General features: G+C 32.6%; 2 protein-coding genes across 5 annotated transcripts in view; one reads left to right on the top strand and one right to left on the bottom strand.

The window, feature by feature from the left end:
* LOC113517120 (chromodomain-helicase-DNA-binding protein 7) overlaps positions 1 to 26,900 on the top strand; it is a 55,060-nt gene extending 28,160 nt beyond the window's left edge. For 3 of the 4 annotated variants that reach the window (XM_026901703.3, XM_031908059.2, XM_052900928.1), the window contains 7 exons: positions 802 to 891; positions 1,239 to 1,436; positions 3,995 to 4,241; positions 13,971 to 14,302; positions 16,467 to 16,613; positions 18,818 to 19,739; positions 21,340 to 26,900. In XM_026901703.3, the coding sequence (XP_026757504.2) occupies positions 802 to 891; positions 1,239 to 1,436; positions 3,995 to 4,241; positions 13,971 to 14,302; positions 16,467 to 16,613; positions 18,818 to 19,739; positions 21,340 to 23,745 (4,342 nt within the window). In that variant the 3' untranslated portion in view covers positions 23,746 to 26,900. The remainder of the gene's footprint in view (positions 1 to 801; positions 892 to 1,238; positions 1,437 to 3,994; positions 4,242 to 13,970; positions 14,303 to 16,466; positions 16,614 to 18,817; positions 19,740 to 21,339) is intronic. The other variant, XM_052900927.1, reaches the window with a different exon arrangement.
* Positions 8,805 to 11,538, bottom strand: LOC128202048 (uncharacterized). The gene is made up of 2 exons (XM_052900929.1): positions 11,453 to 11,538; positions 8,805 to 10,928 (listed from the first exon to the last, which is right to left on the bottom strand). Exon 2 carries the CDS (start codon positions 10,921 to 10,923, stop codon positions 9,052 to 9,054), a length of 1,872 nt encoding a protein of 623 aa, XP_052756889.1. The 5' UTR covers positions 10,924 to 10,928; positions 11,453 to 11,538; the 3' UTR covers positions 8,805 to 9,051.
* Positions 26,901 to 27,062: the final 162 nt, after the last annotated feature.

The following is a 27,062-nucleotide window of genomic DNA, read 5'->3' on the forward strand; positions in this document are numbered from 1 at the left end:
AAAATTAATGATAATGATGAATAATAAATCTTTATTATCAAATATAAGAATACACTGTTTTATAACAGTGTATACCTATATTATTATTAAATTTATATTTCATCTGCCTTTCAAATTAGAGAAACTTGTGTCTTGAAAGAATATTTCACGACCATCCCAAGTCATTCAAGAATAAAATTCAAAAACTTCTCTCATAGTACTACATAATATTTTTACAAGTAATAATTTTAATTCTGTGTGCACTTTAATAATTCTGTTTTAAGTATTCTTATGTTATCACTTGTATGTTTTTTTATTGTTGTCAGTTTTGTTAATATGTAATCGATGACTTAATAAAATGTTGTGTAAATCTGTAATTGGTGTAAATGCAAAATGCAAGCCCTGTATATCAATTAAAATTAATGTCTGTATTTACATTGTTGATGTACCTTTTAAAATAAATACGATCTCCTGAAGGTCTTCCAGAAAAAGGTGTTCGGCGGTGATCACGATGTCTCTATTTTGTTCAGAATCATATAGATTTTTTAAGTGCCATTTTGTCAAAAATTTCGATTGGTTGAGCATTTTTTTAACACTGATTGATTTAACTGTTTTTTAGAAATCTTGGTCACCTACTTAGAAAACATTCTAGAAAAACGCGTTTGAAGTTTCAAAAGAAGTTTACACATAGATAAATTAAAGTTACTTATGATCAAATTTGATTTGTATGTTTATTTTAACTAAACTGTTGAATAGACTGTTACCGTATTCTCATATTTTATTATTCTGCTACACATCTTACAAAATCCGACTTATTTACAGGGTTCTACTGCGAGTGCGTATGATGTATTATATCAAGCATGAAGTAATAGGAGACTATGCAACACAAATAGAGAATGGAATACATGCGAGGTAAATGCCACTATGTAAATTTACTAAGCTAAATCTTACTAAGTTAAAGATTTTCACGTTGTATTGTTTATAATTTTGTAGTTGACTAGGCAAATGTTATTTTGCCTTCTACTATTACTTTGCGCTTAAACAAACGATATACATATGACAAAATTTCATTAAAATTGGTTGAGAAGTTATGGAGATAGATTATTGTGAATGAACATTACAGCTACTATGCGGGTTACTATATACTGCTATACGGGTTAGCTAATTTTAATATTTTTCATTATTATAATTTCACATGTAATATAATATTAGTAAAGATTCATAGTTTACAATAATATGTTTTGTATTTATTTGTATAGCTCTTTAGGAATGCGCGTACCTAGAGGAGTAGATAGTACCCCACCTAGGTTATGGTGGGATACAGAATGCGACGTGTCTTTGTTAGTGGGCACCTACATACACGGTTATGAGAACTATTTGGCAATGCGTTCAGATCCCCAGCTGTGCTTCGTTGATAAGCTGGGTCCACCTGACGATGCTGAATGTACAGATATAAAGTAAGTCTTCCTTATGGAACTTAGAATTGCAAAAAGTGACAGGCCACTTAAAAAGCGGTACTTGTCAAATATTGATATAAACAGCGCCAGGGTATCACATAGTACACTGACGTCCATTGTACCCAGAGGGCCTATCATGAAATGTTTTCCGAAATTTCAGGGTCGAACTAAACAAAAATATTTCCTTTATTATTAATTTTAAAATATCGTTTCTTTGGACTTTTATGGTAGGATTTATGACAAACAGAATGTTAAGTTCCTTTTACAGGGTCGATTTCTGTATGAACAGAAACACGAAATTGAGTACGAAAATTCGGAATTACATTTTATGATAGAACTCATGTATGCTTTGCCATTCTTGAGGACTACTAGGTTTATATCTCTATATTCATTAATATCTATATATCTTTATACAGTTAGATATTAAAAAGATGAACTAAAATACAGCATGTTGAATCTAAATATGAGCTCTTCTAACCAATCGGTGACAATTGTTTTAAATTTTTTTAACATATTCATATAAATTTTATAAAATTACTGTAGTTTACCCGCGACTTCATCCGAATGACCGGGATATGATTGACTGTGATAAAAGTCGATGTCCTTCTTCACCCTAAGTATATACTATAGATATGCCAAATTTCAAGACAATTGGTTGAGCTTTTAAAGCGCTAAGAAATAACAAACTTTTAAGGCTAATATTATAAATTAGCCACCCTCCAGGCTTCTTACGGTTTCTTCACTACATAGTATAAAACAAAGTCGCTGTCGCTTTCTGTCCGTCCCTATGTATGCTTAAATCTTTAAAACTACGCAACGGATTTTGAAGCGGTTTTTAATAGATAGAGTGATTCAAGAAGAATGTTTACATGCATAATATAGTAGAGAAACACTGATGAATTTAGAGGTTTCTAATATGATGTCGTAAATAAACACATTTTTTGCGCTTACATTGCAAACGCTAGCCGAACCCCACGTGATAAATAAAAAAAAATTACTACAGTATTGTACACCTGAAAAAGGTCAACAAAAAAGTCCCCGATGGTATGTCTCTATCTCTTAAGGATAACTCACAATAACCATTTTTTATCCTTTACATTTTACGGGAAAAAAGGCTTATTTACTTAATATAGATCAATATGGCCCTTTACAGCATGTAATTTAAATGAATATTTCCGAAGATATTACAAATTTAAAATGTAGGGACATAGCGGTAAGGCGGCGCGTCGAAGGCCGCGCTTCGCCCTATAGCTCTTTATCATGTTTGAATTGTATTGTTTGACAAAAAGGCTGTAAACGTTGTTTATAAGGACATTCTGTAGTAGTTAGATATATTTAGTATCAGCATTGCACCCGTGCGAAGCCAGGGCGGGTCGCTAGTTGAAAATAAAATATAGCCCAAGTTACTCCCTGATAATATAATTTAATTATTTTTTTAAATCGGTTAATTATTGTTGAATTTATCTATTACAAGCAAAAACTCGAATCTTTCGTCTTTATAATATGAGTGTTGGTTAAGATAGGAAAGTGAGTATTTATTTGTTTATTACCTCTTGCCGATTTCATAGCTCAGTCGTTACGAAATTATGTATTACTGTCCGCATTTCGCGGCTTTGTTCAATTGAATCGGTATTTAAAATAGTCTAGGTGCAAAATTAGAATATAATCTACCGGTGTACCAAATTTCATTGAAATATAATACAAGAAAACAATAGGCGGCCTTATCGCTAAGGCCACCTTTTTCCTCAGTGTAATATTTTTCGTAATTATTTATAATAATTTTACTATTGTAATATTTTGTAGGTAACAATAAATGATATTTATCTATCATTCATAAATTAATATAATATTACTTACCTACTTCCTACTTGTGGGTGTAAACTAAATATGTAATTATTTTAAAGTCTTTCTTACACTTTAACTAACATAAATTATACTTATTAATATAAAACTACTTATGTGTATCAATCAATATCAACGATTCCCTGATACCTAGATAAATCTTACTAGGTTTTTGGGAGCGGCACAAAATTATACTACATATTAAATAGTTGTATTGAATAAATAATAAATAAATCCATCCATCAATTGTTATAAGCTTTGTCATTATAATCTTAATTATTTTAAGAACGAAAAACATATAGGCTTCTTTTTACTTCGGTCAATCGTCACATTCCGGTCAAGCGAACAAATAAACTGGTCTTGAAAAAAGCGTTATAAATATTAGTTATTATTATTAAATTGTAATAATTCTTTATTACAATTTAATTGTTCCATGCACAAGCTTTGATGTTCATGTACCGTAATATAGAATGTGTATCATAACTATTATTGTTTTTATATCGATTTTAGTCATTCCAAGATGTTACAGAATAATTACTATGTATAAATAGAGACACTAAGCAAAACAGCCGTGCAAAAGCATAGCTTCTTAGGTACAAGAAATTCCTCTAGTAGTTTTATATTTTGTCACATTCTTATTTTTTATTAGTTTGAAAATTTTTAATAAAACACTAATACTATTATAACTTTTATTGCTTTTTTTTTTTGTATTATAGAAGTGAAGAAAGGAAAGTTAGAGGCAGTGTTGTAGGAGATGAAGACTGCACGGACGACGTGTCGAGTGGAGCGGGCGCCACGTCGCCTACCGCCTCGCCGCGGCCAGATGACGATAGCACGCAGGGCAGCGGCGGCGGCCATCTCTGGCCCTCTATGCAGGACTTGAACACGAGACTGCGCCGGCTCATTACAGCATACCAGCGGAATTATAAACGAGAAGAACTCAAGTTACAGCAGCGGGCTAAGGTAATGTCACAGTTACAATATATGATTAATAAATGAATAAAATTTTCATTTTTATTTATTTATTTAATACTTTATTGTACACATTAGTTATAAGAATATGACAGAGGTAATCAAAAGTACAAAGGCGAGCTTAACTCTAATAGAGCTTTCTTCCAGCGAACCCAAAGTGGAAAGGAACATCAATGTCAGCGGATACAGCAGTGTACAATTTTTAAACAGACAAAATTAAATTAATTACATTATACTAATTTCATTATAATAGAATAGAATTTTATTGCTAACTATGTACATGTAACAGTTAACATTGCTTTGGTCTTGATTTTAGTATCAACAGTTATACCCTATCGGGCATGCAACAATTTAAGAACAAGTAATTAGCTGGCATAAATATCAAAACATTTAAATACTATTAATATTACATAGTTGAAAATAAATATGAATTATTTAGTAATACTATTAATAAAATAAAGAATAATCGAAATTAAATTACAAGGCAAACATAAAATTATTTGATTACAAGATAAATAGACATCATATTGCTTACATTATTATTAATTTAATGAGTTTTAGCATCAAAGTATTCATTCAAATTATATAAAATATTATCAAGAAGCCAGCTTACTCACCGACGTGCCAGTGTCTTGTCTTAAAAGCGCTGCCGCTTCAGAAGCTGAAGCCGCCTCACTAGATCTTAAATAGTTAATAACTTTTCTTACGTCTCTGTCAGATAATTTTTTAGTACGACCATCAACATTAATTGGTATAGAAAATTTACATTTGACTCTAATTCTTTGTATCGGTGATTGACTCACATTTAACTCTTGAGCGATATATCTTGTCGATTTTCCATTTTTAAGTAACGCTTTAACATATTCTAAAATATTCTTTGTAATCGGTTTCATGACTGTATCGAAAATAAATGTATGAAGTAGAAGCGTTCACTGTGATGTATCAATTTAAACTGAGTAACAAACAAAGCGAAATTCGATCTCTACACTATTCCCGACAAGTTTAAACACGTTCATACTCGAACGCAAATATGTTTTTAAACACGGTGCAAAAGTGAGTCAATCAATATTAATTATGTAAAGGTTTTACAGCACAGATAGTGGACAACAATTATATGGGTTAAGTAATTAATGAGTTATAGATTTAAATAATAAGACATATAATTTAAAAAGCTTTTAATGAATGTTATTATAATTCATATAATAAAAAATGACAGAACACTGACTCAGTTTTGCACCTTACTGTATAAATGAGAGGTTTATTTATTTATTTATTTATTTATTTACACTTTATTGCACCAAGTAAAAAGAGAAATAACAAATACAGTAAATATTAATGAGAAGTGATACAAAAGGCGGCCTTATCGCTAAGCAATCTCTTCCAGACAACCTTTGGGTAGAGGACATTGAGAAAAAGACAAAGAGTAGGTGGCGCACTATTATATAAATATTATCATATACAAACATATATAGATACATACATACATATATACACATACATATATAATATATACACAATTAAATATATACATAACATACATACATACATACACATACATATATAATATATACACAATTAAATATATACATAACAAACACATACTTTACATACAACAGAAAAAAATGACGAAGGAAAACGAAGAGAGAACGCAGGAAAATAGTACTTTAAGATTTAACAGAGGTTTTCTAGTAAGAGTTTGAGCGCACCGAATAGAGGTAGGTAGTGAGTTCCATAGACGAACTGCCTGAACAGTAAAGGATTTAGAATAAAAGGAAGAAGAATGAGTGGGAAATTTAAGTCGGAGATTATTGACACTGCGTAAAGTATGATCATTAGCCTCACTGAGAAACAAGAATCGGTCTTTTAGATAATAAGGAGCAGCAGGATTAAAAAGGATTGTGTAAAGAAGAGACAGGATATGCAGATTACGACGAAAACGGATAGGGAGCCACTTGAGTTGAGTACGAAATTGAGAAATGTGATCATATTTGCGAAGACCAAATATGAAGCGGATACATAAATTTTGGAGACGCTCAAGCTTGTTTAATTGCTCTTCGGTGAGGTCTAAATAACATGAGTCGGCATAATCAAGAATGGGTAGGAGTAAGGTGTGTGCGAGCGCAATTTTGGTGTTAACTGGGAGGAAATTACGTAGTCTATTTAAGGCAAAAGTTGCAGCAAACATTTTTTTACTGACCTCCGAGATTTGTGGAGACCATGACAAAGTGTTATCAAAAATAATGCCAAGATTTTTTACTTTTTTTGGTAATCTATAATAACCCCATCAAAAACCACAGGCGGAAGACTGGTCGAGGAAATTTTGGAAATAAGTATGGGACTCCCAATAATAATGGCTTGTGTCTTCAAGGGGTTTATAACAAGACCATGAGATTTACTCCAGGCAGATATACGTTCCAGATCGGCGTTAACAGTAGATATCAGTAGGTTCACTTATATAGTTAATAGATTTTTTTAAAAATCTATATTGGTATGTCGTCATAAACACAAATCTTTTTTATTTTTAAAACTTGTTACAATTTTTATTAATTCAGTATTATCGACCGGTTATAAAAATATGCTCCTGCAGGGTGGATGTATAGTTGTTTGTTTCTTGCTTGTACTCGGCCTGGTTACTTGCAATATCATTCTTGATTGGATGTCTACTGTTTCATTTTCATCTAGAATTTTTTTCCTGATTGATACTGATTTTTGAGTATGATGCGCGGTGACGATTGTTCAGCAAAATTTAATTTTATAGCAGTTAAACTGTCTTTATTTTCATTTTTATTGCTTTTTTTATTGAAGTAGATTTACAAATATCTGATTTACTCTTTTCTCGTGATTAGTAATTATTTTCTTTAAATTGTTTTTTTCTTCTAGTAAATTATCAATTTTATTTTTGACTATTATCAGTTTTTCTTGAGCAATTATAACGCTTTCCATTTCCTTAATTTTTACACTAATAACAAACTTAAACTAAAATAACTGGTCGATTCGTATGATGTATCTGTGTATTCTTTCTCCAAATCCGAAATATCTACCCTCAGAGTTTCATTTGACAAGTTCAATTTATATTTATTTCTACGTGTTACATTTATCTGTGAGTTATATCATGTATCTTCACAGGTAGTACAGGTAGTATAGTGTCGATTACTTCATCGATTTCGGGTTTCTTTTTTTTTTTGAAAAATTTTTTTTCTTACCTTCATTAAATAAAATCTTTGAATAGATACATTGGTGCAATAAATATGAAATGTTTCTTTACATAACTTGCAACAGAGATATTGTCTATTTGGGATTTCTTGTTTACATTTATAACACTCTTGCGTCATCTTACGTGAATATATGACAATGTATTAGAAAAAATAAAATATGAATTGTCTACGGCAATTGCCGTATTAAGTTTCTGAACGTAGATGTCGTCCTTTTTTGTTGTAGTACCCTCAGATTTATTATCACTAATACACATTTATTGCTTTCACTTTGTTAGTTTGAATATCCTGACAATCATTTGTGACTCAAACTGATTCTCATTTCTTTCTTAGTTCTCATAGGTACCTATAGTGACATTACAATGCTACTCATTGTTTCCTCTGAATATTTGAAGAGTTTCATGTAGATTGATTATCAAAACTTGACCGAATCTTGCACCGACACTATACATATATAACTTTATATTTTGGTTGGTATTAGTTGAATTTATCTCATTCGTTGTAGTTTTATAACTCGAGAACCTTACCTATCCAAACCAAATGTTTAGGCTTTGTTCGGACTATTTATGATAGTTTACTATATGTGAAGTTTGCACAAAATCGGTCGAGCGGTTCTTCATTTATCACATTTTTTGTAACAATAGAAATCAATAAATGGCGGATTTTGTTAATAGGGATTTTTGTGTCAAATTTAAACTTTTTTAAGATAGGGAATTGAAATTGAAACTTTTTTCAGTGTTAACAATACAAGCATGTTGTTATGTCATTCATGCGGTCATTTCATTTTGGACGTGCTTCGATTAAAGCAAATTGTCAGCGATAATTATTGCTTTGTGTTTATATTTTGAAACATATTGTTGAGTGCATTCATACAAACGGTGAGTCTTGAATTGTTCAAATATATACTATGTATATGCGTGCGTGTACTTTTCACAGTTTTTTTGAGATTTTTGTTTAAATAAATGAATTTGATGTTAATTTTTTTTTTATTATTTCACTTTATAAGTAGCAAAGCACGTAGCAAAGGGCTGCTAGTAGAGCTGCAAGCTCGTTTGCCGCCTGTGTTGTAAAAAAAATTATATAATTTAGAATTTTGTTGTAATCCCTATTTTATTTTAATTACTTGAAAAGTTAATACGCTACAATTTTATTTTTAATGCAGTAAAATTAATGGAGTTAAGAACTGTTTACTGTTGACGCCATGACAGTCAACTGTCAACTTTTAGTAATATATAAAATTTTCTTCATTTTATAATAATAACAACATCATTAAAACTGATTAAATAGGTGGTTCTTATGATTTTAGATAAAAATTAAATTATCTGTAACTAGAGATGGGCAATCCACCTGGGTGGGTTTAAAGTCTGGTGGGTAAAAACCGGGTGTTTTGGGTTTATTGGGTTTAAACCCCATAAACACCCAAATTTTTGGGTGTTTATGATTTTGTACTTCATCATCGTCATCTCAGCCGCAAGACGTCCACTATACTGGACATAGACAATATTATTATGCAGCCTACAGAATAAAAAACTTTTAATTTGATTTTGAGTTTATTAAGAAAGAGATGAAAGTAAAATGTAAAACTACAGTCAATCACTGTCAGATTCAGAGTTATTACAAGCGATGAATTGTATAGGTTCGATAGGCTCTATTTCGTCTAAACTGTTATGTTCATTTACTTGCTCAATGAAAGCTTCTAAGGTATTTTCTTCATTAAACTGAATGTCCTCGCATTCAGCTTTATGTTTAAGATTCCAGTTATAACAAATGAATGAAATTTTTTCAGTTCTTTCAGTTGTAAGTCGATTTCTTTTGTTATTATGTATGTAGCCTTGGATACTAAAGGAACGCTCAGTGGCTGCCGAAGTACAGGGAGCTGATAGAATACGAATCGCTACTTTGCTTAACTCAGTGGAACCACAAATACCTTTCCACCATATTAGGGGCTCAATGCTATCTAATGAGCTCCATACAAATCCTCTGGCCCAAAAGTTTTCTTTAGCTTTATAACACGCCAAATCTGCCATTACATTTGACAAACTTAAGTGTTGGCTTAAATTGTAGATAAACTCCATACCCTTAAGTTCTTCCTCTTGAGTAAGTTCGACTCCTAGAGTCCTGGGGTCTAGAATATATGCTGCAAAATGTATTGGCCTCATTGCCATATTGCATCTTGAAGATACTGATGTTAGAATCTGCTGTTTGCTTTCTTCGCTCAATGTCGAAATCTCATTTAATGCAAAACGTATCTTAGCTTGTACATCTCTAAATGTAATGTATGTGCGATGCAAACGATTCTGGTCGCTCTCTAAGTAAAATATGCTTTCAGTGACTGGTTCCAAAATACTTATACATTCCCCTGTCTTCGTCCAGAAATCATCACTTAGAATTAAATCTTTAATATCTCTTGAAATTACCACATCTTCTCTAACTGTTAATATTTGCAAAGCTATCTTATTTGCTTTCAAACTTTTTAACGAAGTAACATGACTTCCCCATCTTGTAGCACAAGGCAATTTTAGTGTTTGTGTAGAATCTTCACCCTGCCTTGATTTTATCAACAAGGAACTTAATCGTTGACTCCTTTTAACAGTTTTTATTATATTTATGGCTTGCATAATAAACACAGTTACTTCTTGTATCTTTACAATATCTTGGCACAACAAGTTAAGGATATGTGCACAGCAACCGAGAGGAACAACATGTGGATATTTGAGTTTTGTTAATTCGAATGCCTTTTGTATATTTCTAGCGTTATCGCCAATAAGTACAAGAAACTTATTTGCTCCATACACTTTCATTACTTTTTCAACTTCTTGGCTAAGGTATTCACTAGTGTGAGGATTACTTTCTGTATTCAAACTTTTAACGTATGCAGGTTGAGGTTTTGATATAAGAAAGTTTATTATTCCTTCATTTCTTAAATTAGACCAGCCATCGCACTGAAGGTGTAAGTAACTACAAGCATTTAGTTCCTCATTTAACTCAAAACGCATTTCTCTATATATTTTATCTAAGTATTTTGTCGCTAAAGCTTTACGTGAAGGTATTTTAAATTTTGGTTGCAATTTTTCGAAAAATTGTATCCATAAAGGATGTTGCACCATCGATAATGGCGTCCCTGTTACAAATATAGCTCTCGCTAATTCTGTTTTTATATGATCATCGGTGTCTTGAAACTCAGCATTTATTGTAGTGTTAGCAGACGACGAGGGGCTTATAAAAGAATCATTTGTCTCTATCTCTGACAGTCCAGACATTTTGGTTTTGGACGAGCTATCTTTTATAAGTTTCATAGAGTCTTTTAATGTTTCTGGAGATTTTGGACAAGTGATAAGATGTTGAAGCATTTTGGCAGCATTACTGAATTTGTAGACCTTATTACAAAGCTTGCAAGAAACAGACTTGTTTGGTAAAGTACGGTAGTGCTCCCATATGCGTAAATCTTTAGGTCTCCCCATTGAACCTAAAAAAATGAACGATGATTAGTTGGTCTGACGAAAATTCAACAATAGAGTGCCTATTTTTTTACAATGATTATTTCTTGTTATTTACAATAAATTTATTAAAAAAATAATAAAATAAATACAAAAAACCTTTGTAAAATTACATCTCCTCGGAGGATTAAACGCAGACGCTAGTTTATTATCGTATTGTTCTGTATTTTTCTCAGCAACTTCTTTAATTCGATTAGGTACTTACGCATATTATGTTAAAAATAAATATCTAGTACACATCTTAGGCTATCCACCATTATTATCCAATGACGACTCTCAGCTAACTATGCACTATCATCCAAAATAAACGTGTATGGAAAATTTTATCCCAGTCGGTTGAGGATTGAGGATAATTGCATCAACATACGAACATACCTACATACTTTTATTTACATAACGCAAGCTAAATAAAAGCTTGTAATAATACATCTAATTTTAAGTTAAAATTGTTAAGTGATCATGATATAATTGTATCATTCAAAAATCCACTTACCTTTAATTATTTCTTGTTAAGTATAAATATTATTTCAAATCTGCTCCCTTAATATGCACTTTTTTACTGCTTTTCCTACCTAACACGTTAAGGAAGTCACGTTACCAGAGTCAGAGTAATAGTGAACAACAGTGATTGTCGTCGCCTCATATTCAGCGTCGACGAATAGGGGAATCCCCAGTCATAATGTATTGCATGCGTGGCGGTCTTACTTCAAATCCATAAACAAAGAGATAATTACAGAACTCGATACTAGATGGCGCTGTTTTTGTTTGAAGAAAGTTTGCGGGCTAAAATACATAGAATTTCATCAATGACTTCCACAAAGAACAACATTTCTGTTTTTTCTAAGTCCGTATCTCTTCCGTATATTTCATAAGATATAAGCTTGGGCTACATTGTTATGCAACGTGATTTTGTCGCTGTCTTGCTAGCAGGGTTGACAGATATACGATTTAAATCGTACTCATACTATTATTTGTCTATTTTTTAATGTACGATCGTAAAGATTATGATCGTAATTCGCACAAAAACATACGACTTTTTGGTTACCTGGCAACATTTTTATTATGAAACGAACATGCTCACATATCACATGCAACAATTTATTGGGGATTTCCCCTTCACATCTGGCAGTCCTGCTTGCTAGAATATAGGTAAGTCAGCCACAGTTACTGACGATCGATATTTAAAGGGTATTGTTTTTGTGCTAAATATTTCATAAAAACGTTATTTAATACTTTGTGGATTATTAATTTAGTTGATAATTGGAAGTAAAATGGATGCTAATTTGAGAGATCAAGATCTTCGTATAAAACAGTTAATAAAAGAAAATCTACGTAAGTACTCTTTTTATACCTAGGTAGGTAAGGTATAATAAACACAAAAGGTACTTAGATCGCGTGTGTTCGAAGCATTTATTCTAATAAATTTAATTTAAAATTGTAGAAAGAAAAAAATGTCTGCCACGCCGTAGCCGAAGCCGATCTCCAAATATATTTGGCGATAGTGAGACCCAGTGTCCAGATGATTTACCCAGCGTCGTCGCAACAAAGAAAAAAACGAGGATAAAGTAAAAGAAAATTTATGAAAGAAGAAACAAATAAATGCTTAATTTATGGAGAAGAGGATAAAAGAAATGAGTATTTCGGACTTTCAAGAATTTAAATATATACGGCCATGTGTGCGAACGAGGTGTTATGAAGAAATTTTAAAGTATCTACGGGAAGCAAAAGGCCAACATGTTGATCAACTGCAACATGAAAACACTGAAAATTAATTACTTTCATTTTATTATATATAGATTTTTAAAATTTCCTGAAATATTATTAGTTAACGTTTTATTTAATATTGTAGAATTGATCAATACAATTTATAAAAATAATTTATTGGTATTACTTACATATTTTCAAAAAAATACGTAAAAACCTATTTTTTTGGGTGATTATGGGAGTTTATGGGTGTTTATTGGGTTTTTACCAAAGCACCGGGTTTAAACCCGGTGCTTTGCCCATCTGTATCTGTAACGTATATGATATCATTATTTGAATACGTATCATCTGCATATGATAGATTACCTTATTGTATTTCTTTATTAAATAAATAATTAATAATTTATTATATTGTTATTGCAATTAAGAATTCCTTATTTAGGCCCATAAGTGGGATCGACAATCGGACTGTAGAAATGAGTTTGTTTTTGGAAGTTTTTTCTTTGTCAACTTCATTTAGTGATTCCTGCGCAACTTACATTCGCCGCAGTTTTATTCACAATTCAACAATTTTGATACAAATTTTGGTGTCGCATGTGTCTTATTCAAAACATTCGAAAAAAATTCATGCCATTAGCTAATCGATATGCCAACATCATCAGCGACTTCCCTGTTTGTGATTCAGCGAACGTTCATAACCACGTCTTTGACTTTTTCCACGTTTTGATCTGTTGTTGTTGTGCTAGGGCATCCAGGGCGTTCGTTATCTTCAACGTCTCATGGCTATCTTGCAAACTCTTTTCTCATTGCAGACTCACCATAGGTCTAATGTGTATGTAAAATGTTAAGAATCTCACATATATTTTTATACTATTTCATTTATTACCTAAAACTTGATACAAATTTTACGTAATATATACAAAATTTTTGACAAACGGTAATCGCAGAACTTATAAAAAACACTTCAAACGTTTTCTCATTTTAAACACTATTACTAAGAAAAAATAGCATGCCAAACTTGTTTACATACCATTATAATCATCATATCAGCTTTTATCTGTCCACTGCTGAACATAGCCCTCCCCATAATATAACATAAATTGCTGAAACGATTTTGATAAAATTTCTATGGGGCAAACCTGTAAATATATCTTTTCAGATAAAAAGTTGGCTATCAGATTTTTTATGCAACATGGAATTGCTATTTCTCTTAATTAATATGGTAGATTATATACCTAATTGGATAACCTTATTTAAATTTTTGTAGTCATTAATTGAATAGTATATCTATTAATTTTAATTAACAGATGGAGCGACGAGAGCGCATGGATCAGCTTGCAAGAGATGAGATCGCACAGTGGCGCTGGACCCGAGCTGATGAAGAAGCATTCAGACGCACAGTTGCTTCATATGGAGTAGAGTTTGATCCAGCAACCAAAAGTCTCAGATGGAGTCGATTTAGAACATTGGCACGATTAGACTCAAAAAGTGATGATGCTTTAACTGATTACCTCAAGGCGTTTATGGCTATGTGTAAACGTCAGTGTGGACTCTCTGTAGGTGAAGCTGAACTACCAACCAGGGCAGATTTAAAAGCTGAGCCTATTGGTGAAGAAAGAGCAATCGCAACATTAGAAAGGTATGTAAAAACAATTTCAAATTTTAGTATAACACTTACACATTGGGTTACTGCGAATGCATACCGGATTGCATTTCATATGACATATGATTATTAATTTAATCATAGACTTATGATTAAATTTATTGTATTTTCAATAAAATTAGGTAATCATATAAAAATTAATATTTATTAAAAAAAACAGATTGTTAAATTTCTATGTATTAAAAAAGATATTAATTCTTTATTGCAATGACATATATAAATTAAAACAGTGTGATAAAATAGAGATAAACATAGACATAGAACAGGTAGCTACAAAAGGCGATGTTATTGCTAGGGCGATCTCTTGCAGACAACCTTTATTTAGTGGATAATAGGTAGGAGTAGGTTAATAGTTTCAATACACTGCACAATTACTTTTAGGAATTTCAGTATTAGAACAACAAATATAGTTACATAAAATGCGAAACTTATATCACAAAACTATCTAATATACTAAACTACACACTGAAAAATAATGTAAAATATGTTTAATAAATATTTTACAGTACAATAATATATATTTATACATATAAATACTACACAAGGAAAAATTACGAATTCATTACAAAAGAAAGGTTTATTTACAAAAATTCTTTTCGTGACAAAGTACGTACCTATACGACACGTTGCTTTTATGATAATTTATTTACATGACAAGCTGCCGTTATGCAGATTATATAATTGTGTCTATTACCAAATAACCTAATGCATACGTGATATGGGGTGTGTAATTCAAATTTTGTCATCCACCGACATCAAAAAGAAGAATATTTTCAATTTGGTTTTGTATTTTTATGTTTATTACCAAACAACTTTATTAGTTGTGAACCATCTGTTCGTCAGCTGGAAATTTTTAATTTTGTCTGAAATACTTACTATATAAATAAAATTTCTTCACAATTGAAGTCGGTTTTTTTGTGAAACACAAATTATTTAAGCTCCAAGGACAAAAATGTTAATAAAAATAGATAATAATTACTTATATCGGCTTTACTGATATTTTAAATTCGAGGATGCCTGATATATGACTATGACTCACTATAATTGTTCTTCAATAATACTCAATTATTGTTATTGCTGCTATAGTTCCCATATATTATTAGATAAATTGAAGTGCATCATATATTTAAGAAATACATTCTGGTTCCAAAAGACGATACACATATACTTTTTCTCAAACAAGCTTGGAAATGTGATGCATTATTTTGATAATCTTCTTCGAGATAAATCAAAATTGCCGTACTGGCCAGATACATGCGGGCAGCGGCCGGCAAAAGTTGTATGAAAATCCATATCTGTCGTGTTTTGCGGCCAGATAAATTACTATGTAAACTTTTTTTTTTATACAACTTAGAATGGCAAACAAGCTGACGGTCAATACCTGATGGAAAGTGGTAACCATCGCCTATAGACATGAGCAGTACCATGGACATAACAGTATATTGTCTCGCCCATGATACCCCCTATGCGTTGCCATTCCTGAGGACTGTCCCGTAATTTAAAAATGGAATGACCTTTTACTTCGAAACATGGCTACCAAGGAGGTAACTAATAAAAGGTTTTATTTAAATTTCGAACTGGCTTGCAAATAGAAAGCTGTTTATTAAAAAAAAAAAACAAAGGAACATTATGGCGCGTGAAAAATTATTATTGTTCGTTATTCGTCATTGAACTTAAAAAGTAAAATTGTGTTTTTGATTTCCGCGCATTGTTTGAGAAAAGTACTATACAAGCGTTGGCCACAACTAGGCATTGATTGACTCACCTAAGTGTGCCTCGGCTACGCCTCGGCCCACATTTGCACCTTTGTGCATCAATGCCTCAGTTGCTGGCCGCTGCAGTAATGTACTATACCTAATCTGCATATTCCATGATAAGAGTATGTTGTTTTATAGATATGAGAACCTCAATTAGATTCTCGTTGTGCTTATTATAGAAATTAGTAGAATTATATAGAAATAAATAAGTAAGATAGCAAAGAAGCACACGGCCCATCCGTTAGTAAACGGTTACCATAGCCTATGAACACCTGCAAAATCAGGGGCGCGTTACGTGCGTGTTACCGACCCTGCAGAAACCTCTACCCCTTTTTTATTATTAGGAATGTCTCAATAAGAACTTTTACAAATACCTTTTGCAGAATTGATTTATTACGTGTTTTACGCGAAGAGGTAGCGCCACATCCAGCGTTAGACACTCGATTAGCCCTCTGCGAACGTTCACCTGATACACCACCTTGGTGGGCACCTGCCCGCCATGATAAGTTGCTGGTCTTAGGAGTTTGCAAGTAAGTAATATTCTGATTCCGGACTACATTCGAAGTTAATATAATAAAGTGAAAGTACATACAGATTTACAGTCTAATAATAATAACATTGTTTCGTCGGTGTTTACATTTTAATTACCATAAAAACATGCTTATTACGCGTTTCCTTCAACATTGGGGCCGATTCTGAGGTGCCATTTCTCTAAACTTATCTCCTAAACCTAATATTTCAATTTGGTAATTTAGCGAAATTTTTATGGACTTTCATAAAATACAATTATAATAATTCTAACTTTATTAAAAATTGGTTCAAAATAATCCTTTCAATAATTATTTCACTACGATCATTTTATTTTTAAAGATAAGTTTAAAGAAATTGCGGATTTTGATCTAAAGTATTTCATTGAACTAGCACTATGTAAGTAATGTACTTTGGGAGCTAGAGAGAATCCTTCACACGCTTATATTTTTTTATATTTATTGGCTAGTAGTTGCACGTATTGAATATGTCATGAATTTAGTTTTTTTAAGGTTAAGAGTCGACAGCTTATCATTGAGCCATTTACAAAAAATAAATTTAGAAATTATAAAAATATATTAAATGCCCTTTTGTATTAAGATTTTATATAGGTTTTTAACAAGGGTCTGTCTAAACAAGTATAACATTTTGTAGTAAGAGTGATACTGTAATAATTTGCAATAAATTACACAATAAATAATATTTATAATTAGGGTCAATAGTATTTATTTTATCTCATCAAAAAATCCCCTTATTGGCATCTCTGAAGTTTACAGAGTGATAAATATAAAATAATTACAGTATATAAAAGTATATTAAAAAAAATGTTTTTAACTAGTAAAGTTTTTGAGAAAGGGTTTGGTCCCTTTGTTGTAAAAAACAGTGATATCTGGTATACGCTGCATTCCTTTCGAGAAAAGGGCAAAATACTATGTACTATCAGCGGAAGTAAGTGAGATGTAACATACTGGTACTAGCTGGAATAAAATCAAATCGTTTTAGGGATAATGAATAGTTAGTTATCCCTCGCCCTGCGTTGTGATCGTTACTTTCACTTACTGTCCGTGCTGTTTACGGTCTGTATTAGTGATTAAGTAATTAATCCTATGATACGAATATGGCAAATCGTCAATATTCAACGCAAAATATTGCTGACGTACACTTCATGTATGATTTTTGCAATGGGAGTGCAAATCTGGCCGTACAAGTCTCTGTTGGTATAGAACTCATCAAAGATCACATCTTAAACAGAAAAATCGAGTATTCTAAGTACCCTAGAGATTTGCATGCTATAATTGATAATTTCTTAGCAGCTAACACGACGCCTTTGCCTTCGACATCTACTGTCGCTCCTTCAAGCTAAAATGTCTTAAAAAGAGGACGCTGTCAATTATGTGACAAAAAAAATATGGAAAATTTTACTCTTTTCTCGAAGGGAATGCAGCATATACTAGATGCCACTTAACAAAGGCGTTTTGTGTTTACGCATACGTTATCTTTAAGTGACAATAACTTTTAAAGTAATACACATATAGTTATAAATTTATTGTTGTATTGTAGCTTAGCTCAAAAGCTATCGATCTAGTAAAAAACATTAAATGGATTATGTGTAGTGATTTTGTAGTAATTTGCAATAATTTGTTAATTTGCGTATTTTTTATTTTTTTTTTAATGTCATATTTTTTTCTAAAATTTGTAAATAGTAAACACATTTTTTTATAATGTAAATAACAAACAGTATTATTACCCGTCGAGTAAACCTATTTTTATCGCAGTGAAACCCAAACTTTTACTGATATAATGTTTTTTTGTACACACGTAGAGAAATTTCATTAAAAAAATCAAAATAGCTGCCATTTAACATGAAGGTGGGTTGGACCCAAGTTTATGCTGTACTTGTAAATTAAAATAGTTGTTTTATAAGTATCTAGTATATCGCTAGTCCGTAACTGGACACATTGTATATTCATATGATAATATATGGTGGTCTTTATAAAAGTGGTCACAAGTAAGGGTTGCCACCAAATAAATTTACTCCTTTATTAAATGGTACTGGAGTTATAGGAAACTTATTAGTAGGATATTCATTTGATACTTATTAGTAGGATGATAATATTAGTACTTTGTTATCTTTCGACACCTTAAAAGCACAATTATTTGGCATACTATTTTATTTATATTTAATATGTTGATTTTTTTTCTGCAGGCATGGCTTAGGAGATACATTCAACAAGTTATTTTGTGACCCAAAAATGCCATTTGCGGATTGCGCTAATAAATGGTATACAACACATCGAGGAAGCGGAAAACTTGAGTCCCAAAATATTCCTTCCGAAGACGAGGAGAGGAATAATACAGAGGAGTCTACATACGAGACACGAACATCTCTTCGACGTAGCAAACGTACATCAAATGCCTGCGAACGCGACAACGACGATGATACCGACGCTCTCTCGGAGCTGGAGAACCTAGCAAAACTCGGAAGGATCGAAGGCTCTCTGACCCCTGAACACTGGTTTACAGAGCGAGCTCTCGAGACGAGACTCCATCACATTGCCCACGCAGTGCAAAATCGCGAGTGGCCGGGAGCGCCACCAGTACCGAAAAGCAGTGAAGGCGGAGCTCGCGTCGGGCAAGCTGATCAACTAGAGGAGCGCAAACACAGTCAAAAGCGCCATATAGCCATTGACGTGGAAACAGATCGCGCCAAACTACACGCTCTACTGTCTTCTCCAGCCGCCGCCCACTCGGCGTCTTCGGCACACATGCGTGCTGAACGCGTGGAGCGCGATGATGCATCGAGCGACTCAAGTTCGCGGCGGTCTACGCCTGCGCCGCCACCGGCACATCAGCGAGTGGCACCGTCGCCCGCACCAGGCGCTACTGCCGGTACTACTGGGCCGGCCGCGTCGCCAGGAAGCTCTGCGCCCGTCGACTTGTCGGCGCCGCTTGACCTCAGCGAAGTTCATGACTTCTCGATGGGTCGTCGTACTCCGCAGACGACTGATGGCGTCGCTTCCGCTCCTTCCGCCGCTTCTGCTACTTCAGTATCATGCGCTTCCCCAGTCACACCTACTAGAAGCAAGTTAGACGATACTCTCTCTAGACTGATGAAAAGAAAAAATGTGGTAAGCTCCAATGAAACATTTATACACTATAATCTAGTTTAATTCTACCATACAATAAACTTCATAATGCATTGGTAGACAGGTTGCTTAAAAACTGAGATGTTTAGAATAATAATACGTCTGTAACAAATAAAAATAAAATAGTAAATAACCAAGTAAAAGCGACATACATATCCATTGTGCATAAAGCCATGCCGACAATTAAAGCATTGTATTATATTCTTTATTGCATTTGTAAATAAGATATACGGCGATTGGTTTAAAAACTTGTTAGTAAGGGTGGGCTTCCCGTCATCCTAATGTAATAAGATAGGAAATGATTAACAAGTAATCTACTGCGGGAAAATTGTATACAACATGAAAAAAAAGAACTGAGCCGATGTAATTTTTAAAATATTCGAACACAATTTTTATTTCATATTTGCAAATCTAGCGTCACAGTGCATTATGAATGTATAGCGTCAATTTTTAATTACATGTTCAATGCTTATATGATACATAAATTATTGATAAATCAATTTTTTTATACATTTATTATTTGTACATAAGCATGACATACGGTACAAACAATTCCATGCCACTTTGCTTTGTAAATTAGGTCCCAGATTCGATTCCTAATCAGACGATATATGAAATAAACTTTTTGAATTGTTTTAAAATGCCTGTTACCTCATTAAAAATCATACATGGCACAAGTGGCTCTCTATCCGTCTTCGTCGCAACTGGCACATACTTTTCCTTCTTTATTTATTTGTCTAATCCAACTACACCCCATTATTTAAAAGAACGCTTTATATTTCTTAGCGAAAGCATTTCTTATTCTTTACGTAGTATTGACAATCTCCAACTCAAGTTCCTACTCATTCTTCTTTTTACTCCAAATCCATTTCTGTGCAAGCAGTTCCTTCGTGCAACTCTTTCCCTATAGAATGGGCCACTCCTTCCTTCCCCATGTATGCCGTAAGAGGCGACTAAGGGATAGCAAGGGATGGGTAGCAGCATCCGTCTTAAAACGTCTTTAAAAGCCTAACAGCTGTTGCCAACCCACCTGCCAAGCGTGGCAACTACTGGCAAAACTCCTCTTATGATGAAGACTTATGTTTAAAATTTATGTATGGCTATAATTGTGCTTATTTATACATATTTAGATAATTTTTTTTAACGCGCCACCTAGCTATTTATTCTTTATTTCCTTCTACCCAAAGGTTGTCTGGAAGAAATTACTATATAGAAAAAATATTTTTTTGTATAGAAATGAATCACAACAGAAATATGGGTGTGGACAGAGTAAAACATTCAAGTTATCCAAGCATCATTTATTAACTACAGTAGAATTTCAATTATTTAAACATATTCGGTTATCCATACCTATTCTTCACGGCTCCAATTACCGATTTAGAAATATCATGGATGTAAAACCCTTTACATAATAAAAAATATATTTTAAATATTGTTTAAAATCGATTATGCGGATTTTCGATTATACGGAAAAGATCTCTAGTTTTATTTGATTCTGATAATGGACGTTCTACTGTATTTATTAAGTAAAATAAATATTTTTTATTACGAAACAAGCTGATTGGTTTTTAATGTCTTGCAGCCTGCACCAGAGCAGATAGTTGGTAAAGAGAAGAAAAGAAAAAAACTGGATGAGATTGTTTTGGGCTTGTCCGTCGCGAAAGGTCGAAGTCCAACTCCTGCATTTTCATCAGATCCTCCTCGCAGCAGGAACACGTCAATTCTTCCTGACGTTACTGTTACTCCTGCAGCTCCACCGACCTCTTCAGCAGGTTTGCCTATACAGAAACCTTTTTCAGTAACTGTCACAAATGTCCCATCGCCTCAAGCGACGTCCAAAGAATTATCTTCCTTTTTGCAACAATCCCTAGAACAGACTATTAAAGGACAAAAGAGCACTTCTACCACTGTACCAATGAAACCTTATTCTCATGAGGCTAAAGTAAATAAATGGTTAGCAGAACAAGCCAGTGTAGAAACCCGCCGCCGTGGATTAACACCTCGACTTACACCTGATGAACATGTACCCGTAGTTCATCGAGTTACTGGAAAACGTATAGTTGGACATAAAGCACCTCAGTTGAAGCATTTGGCACAATGGATAGCTGAGAATCCGATGTACGATATTGACTCTAAGTGGACTGAAGGTATAAAAGAACATGTTAAATTACCTCAAGATGTACGTAGCCAAAGACATTCACCAATGCAGTCAACAAGTACTGCCACTGAACGTAAAAAGGGTCGACCTCCGACTCTTGATGCCTCATCGGCTAATGTATTATCTTCAAATGCCCCTCACATGAACCAAAATATGAGTGCTTTAAACCCAGCTCTTTTGGCAAGTTTGTCTAGTTTGAGTGCATTCGATCCAAAAACACTGGCAGCAACACTTTCTAATTTAACAGGATTTGACCCAAAATTGCTAAATACTTTTGATCCGAAATTATTATCTAGTTTAAGTAGTTTTGACGCTAAGAATAATCCATTATTAAATACATTTGGGAGTATGCCTAACTTATTAGGCAATATTGCAGGAAGTAATATCTTTGCTAATTTAGCTGGCTTAGGACTACCCGGATTTTCTTCGCTTGATATAAATAGCTTGAGTGGAACAGGTAATTCAGGAGAAAAATCAAAACAAAGAAAACCATCAGAAGGAGCTAGTACTTCTGGCTCAAAATCTACTAATTCTCAATTTCCTTTTGTATTCCCAAACCCTAATATGCTATATCCTCAGCTAGGTCTGGGTGGATTAAATCCATTTGGTATGCATTCAGGCATGTCATCAGCCTATGATGCTTTGGGACTACTTGGCAACAATTTGGCAGCAAGTTCCAGTTCGGCGCCATTACACAGTTCTAGCCATACATCTACACGTAGTGTTACAAAAACCACTACTCCCAGGCCATCAACAGTTGTTACAAGTTCATCCACATCTCGGCAACAGAAAGTATCTGATCGCCAACAGTCAAGTCAACTTCCTCAGATTCTTTTACCTCCAGACCCTTACCTACTAGAATCCCTTTCTAAACAATCTTTAAATTATGAGTCTATTTTAAGAGGAGAAAAAAGAGTTCGTGATAGTGATAGTCATGAATCAGCTGCTACAGATCTATCTAAAACAGATAAAAAAAAATTACCGTTTGATACATTGCGTTCACAAGTACCTCCCGAATTCGCTGCTGTGCAGGAGAAACTCCTAAAAGGTGATAAAAAGGATATTGATATAAGTAAAATGTTATTGGAGCAAATGGCTTCTGGAGCACTAAGTGCTAGTCTTGTCAGTTCAGCTGAAGCTAAAAAAGCTAAAGATAATGAAAAAGATGCATATGAGAAATTAAGCAAAAGCTCATCTGAATATATAGCTAGAACATTAGCATCTGATGATAATTCCTCGAATGTATCATTAACACTTAAAAGAACACATGATGAAATGAACTGCGAACCTGAAAACTTAGCACTCCAGGCAAATGAAGTAATTTCATCTAAAAAACTCAAAGAGTCACTTGTTGAAACTAATACAAGTATAGACAAACAACCAGATACAAATACAGGAGAAATGGATTTAGAAGACTTAATAGCACCATCCACTGTTATTAAAACTGGTATGAAAGCTAGTGATTTTGAAAACAGTATCCAAAAGGTAACACCTACAGATAACATACCATGTTCTACACCATCTAATTTAGAAAAAGATGAACATGTACAACCTAAATTGAATAGTCCATACCGTGATTCAAATATACATACTGGTAATGAACATATTCCAGTTAATGAGGGTACTAGTTCAGATATTGATAGTAAAGACAATAGCGCCATTGTTGATGAATCTACTAACATTATAGAAGTACCATCAAATGACATTGGACGTAGAGGGACCAAAAAGAAAACTCGTAAATCCTCTGAAGAAGCTGCAACGTGTCCGCGTCGTGAGTTGAGATCGAGTGCTGGACGTCAGTCGACCGAAAATATATCCTCTAATCATTAATATTTTCTATAATTAGCATCTACTACATAAATAAGAATACTAAACCGTGAATTTACATTTTACTTTAAAGAAATATTCTATATATTATTTAAAAGTCAGCTGGCTGCATGTTAAATTGAAATAAATTCATAAATATCATTTATTAATGAAATTGTTAATAATAATAATTTGCTTCATTTTTATTAGTAGGAATTTAATGAATCTACTATGTTATTATTTCCAACGGCTGTTTCTACTTTAACCAAAAGTCTTCAGGGTGAAGTTTATTAGATTCCCAACAATCAATTATACATTAAATAGATAGATTTTAGACGTTTTTAGATTTTACGGGATATTAAATAAAACGGCAAATTCAATTACTGTAATATAAGGTTTTTATTTCAACAATTATTTTTATATTATTGTAAACACATTTGTGTGTTTAACTAATTACCTTGTTACATCAAACTAAATTGTGGATTGATTTTATAGTCTAAGAATTCTGTATTTCCGTATTATGTGAATGTGGTATAAGTTGTAAAATAAGGAGCAATTGACAATCCTTTAAGTGTTAGTTGATTTTATTATGGGAACAAACACTTAATGAACTAATACTACTAGTATTTTGTTTTCCAATTATTAAACTGGAATAAAATTTTGGATTTGCGCCCAGTTTATTGTTTTTGGTAGTATAAAGCATATTGCAATATTATATCACACTATGTAATGCAAGTATTGATTGTTCAGTTGGATTTATATGACAAATATTGCGGTGGCTATATCGCCTATTCTATTTATCTATTTTTATCCTATTTTTGTTTTTAAATTTAAAATTTTTGCTTACTGCATAACTCATTATACAACAATTGTTTACAGTATTTTAAACTTGCTATACTTAGAAAAATTAAAAATCAAGTTCTATAAAAAATGCCAATGTAAACGAAGCGCTAGAAGTACAGCAACTACTAGCTTAACAAAGCCAAGCGGACAATAGATACTAAACCTTTTTAGGTTATAATATAATTAATATCGTGGTTCATATGTTTGCTAAGTAAGCTAAACATAATGTATAAGAATACTTTTCATTTTGCTTAGAAAATTTTATATATTATATTTGAATCTAATGTAATAATAATAGAAAATTGAATTACTTATATCTCTGTGTTAATTGTAATTTTATTTATACTTTTTGAAAACAAAAATGTTTGTAAAGGATCAAGTTTTATATATTAATAATAAACTCTCCAAATCATATCTTGGGTGGCAAGATACATATAATCTGTTTTTCTATAGTTGGCATAATTAATAAACAATCTTGGCACATCAAAATAACTATAAATTAAACAAATAGCAAAATTAAATATGTTTTGTATAAATCTTTATGTATAAAAATCCTATATCATGATATTCATTCATTCTAATTTCCGAAACCGTTAAAATTTTTTAATGAAATTTGTAAATGTGTATTGTTTGCTCCAACTTGATAGATGGGATATTTCTTATTCCTATAGATCTGATAGGTAACAACATTTGCCGTAAACTAGTTAATTACTCCGTATGCGTGGAATTTAAAAGTAGGAACACCAATGAAATAAATATATTCTAGAAGATTATATCACATCAGTATCAAGATCATATGGACTCATATAAAATTAAAACATACACCAGATCTTGTTTTTTACCTTTATGAACACCACCTTGAAAACTATCCAATTTGTTACAGGAATTTTCACATATTATCTATTATCTTGTGTTTTTTCTTAATATTATTTGATTTCATTGTTTATTAATACACTGAGAAAAAAAAAACAGATTATATATATTTTTTACAATAGAAAATAACATTTATTGCAATACCTTAAATACTTGTAAAGTTCGGCGATTTTTAACAATATTTTTAGTTTCAATAATATATAAAGATAACCTTGACGCAAAATTTCAAACTGATTACCCACCTTACTTGACACAAATCATATTTGCTTTGCATAATTCGCAGAGTTTCAACTGATTTTTACTACCTATATCTGTTTATACTTGCACTATAAAATTTATGTTGTTTATTTATCCAGTCGAGAAACGGGTTCTACTATCTAAAATGTTCCGAACGCAGCGGTAGAATCATGACAATGACGATTTAAAAGATCTTAAAAATCACATTGACCTTACTTGTGGATAGAGACGTATGTACACAAAGAATTTGTAATCTATTAAACTCTATATCCTCATAAATTGACAATTGTACTCGTGGACATAATGTATCTGCATCGTTTGTGATGGCAACTCTTACTCTTACTACTACTTATGGATTGATACCTGCTGCAGATTTTCACCATCGTACAACCCGCCATAAACTAAAATTTCATCCCAACCATCTGGACGAGTGGCGGTCCTCCACCGTGCGTTTTTCAAGGCACTTTCTTCCACGCACAACCACTCTTTGGAATCAACTTCCAGCAGCAGTATTTCCGAACCGATACGACAACATAACCTTCAAGAAAAGAGCATATTCCTTTTTAAAAGGCCGGCAGCACACCTGCAATGCCGTAGGTGTTGTGGGTGACCATGGGCGGCGGTAGTCACTTACCATCAGGTGAGCCGCATGCTCGTTTGCCCCCTGTGTTGTAAAAAAAAAAAAAAAAAACTAATCGCTTGAGGAACTTTCTGCTCTGCTCCAGATTTATCAATGGATATAATAACACCTTAGTCTCCTCTCAAAAAAAAATTCTCAATAATTTCGTGACGAGACTAAGTGTGTAAAAAATTATTATCATTAAATCATTGTATATTAATCATACTATAATGTACTATTATGAAGTTTATTTCTGTGGATCGAGATTTAAAGAGCGTGTTACGGAGATCTCTTGTAAATGCTGATGTGGTGTGTTAGATTTACTCTTTAAGTAGATATTGGCTGGCTACTATTTAGAAATAAATTTTACAAAAGTAATAAATTATACTTGCAAATACTGACCTGAAAACGATCGTCAAGTTTTTTTTTTAGATTTATTGTTAGTTACATTTTTAAGTTTTTAATTTACTTTAAGAGATAATTAAGTCATACACTGAATGTGATAAAATTATTTATTACATGTATTCTTATTATTTTGCATTGCTCTATTGATACATTGTATTATAGATAATTATGTGACAAATCGTAAATAAATATGGAACTGATATTTTATTACTATTATTAATCAAGAGACCGTCCCCACTCAAAATTAAATAGCGTATCTTAGAAAACAATAAGTAGGTAAGCATATTTAAGAAAGAAGTGGTTGATTAACTTACAGGGTTTGAAATATAGAACAGTGAGTATTAGGATGAAATATCGCATTGTA

Source organism: Galleria mellonella, unplaced genomic scaffold, assembly GCF_026898425.1.
Source record: "Galleria mellonella isolate WM207_F2 unplaced genomic scaffold, CSIRO_AGI_GalMel_v1 utg72, whole genome shotgun sequence".
NCBI classification, from domain to species: domain Eukaryota; kingdom Metazoa; phylum Arthropoda; class Insecta; order Lepidoptera; family Pyralidae; genus Galleria; species Galleria mellonella.

Excerpts from the sequence above, each read along its gene's own strand:
- LOC128202048 (XM_052900929.1), bottom strand. The coding sequence starts at position 10,923 with ATGGGGAGACCTAAAGATTTACGCATATGGGAGCACTACCGTACTTTA.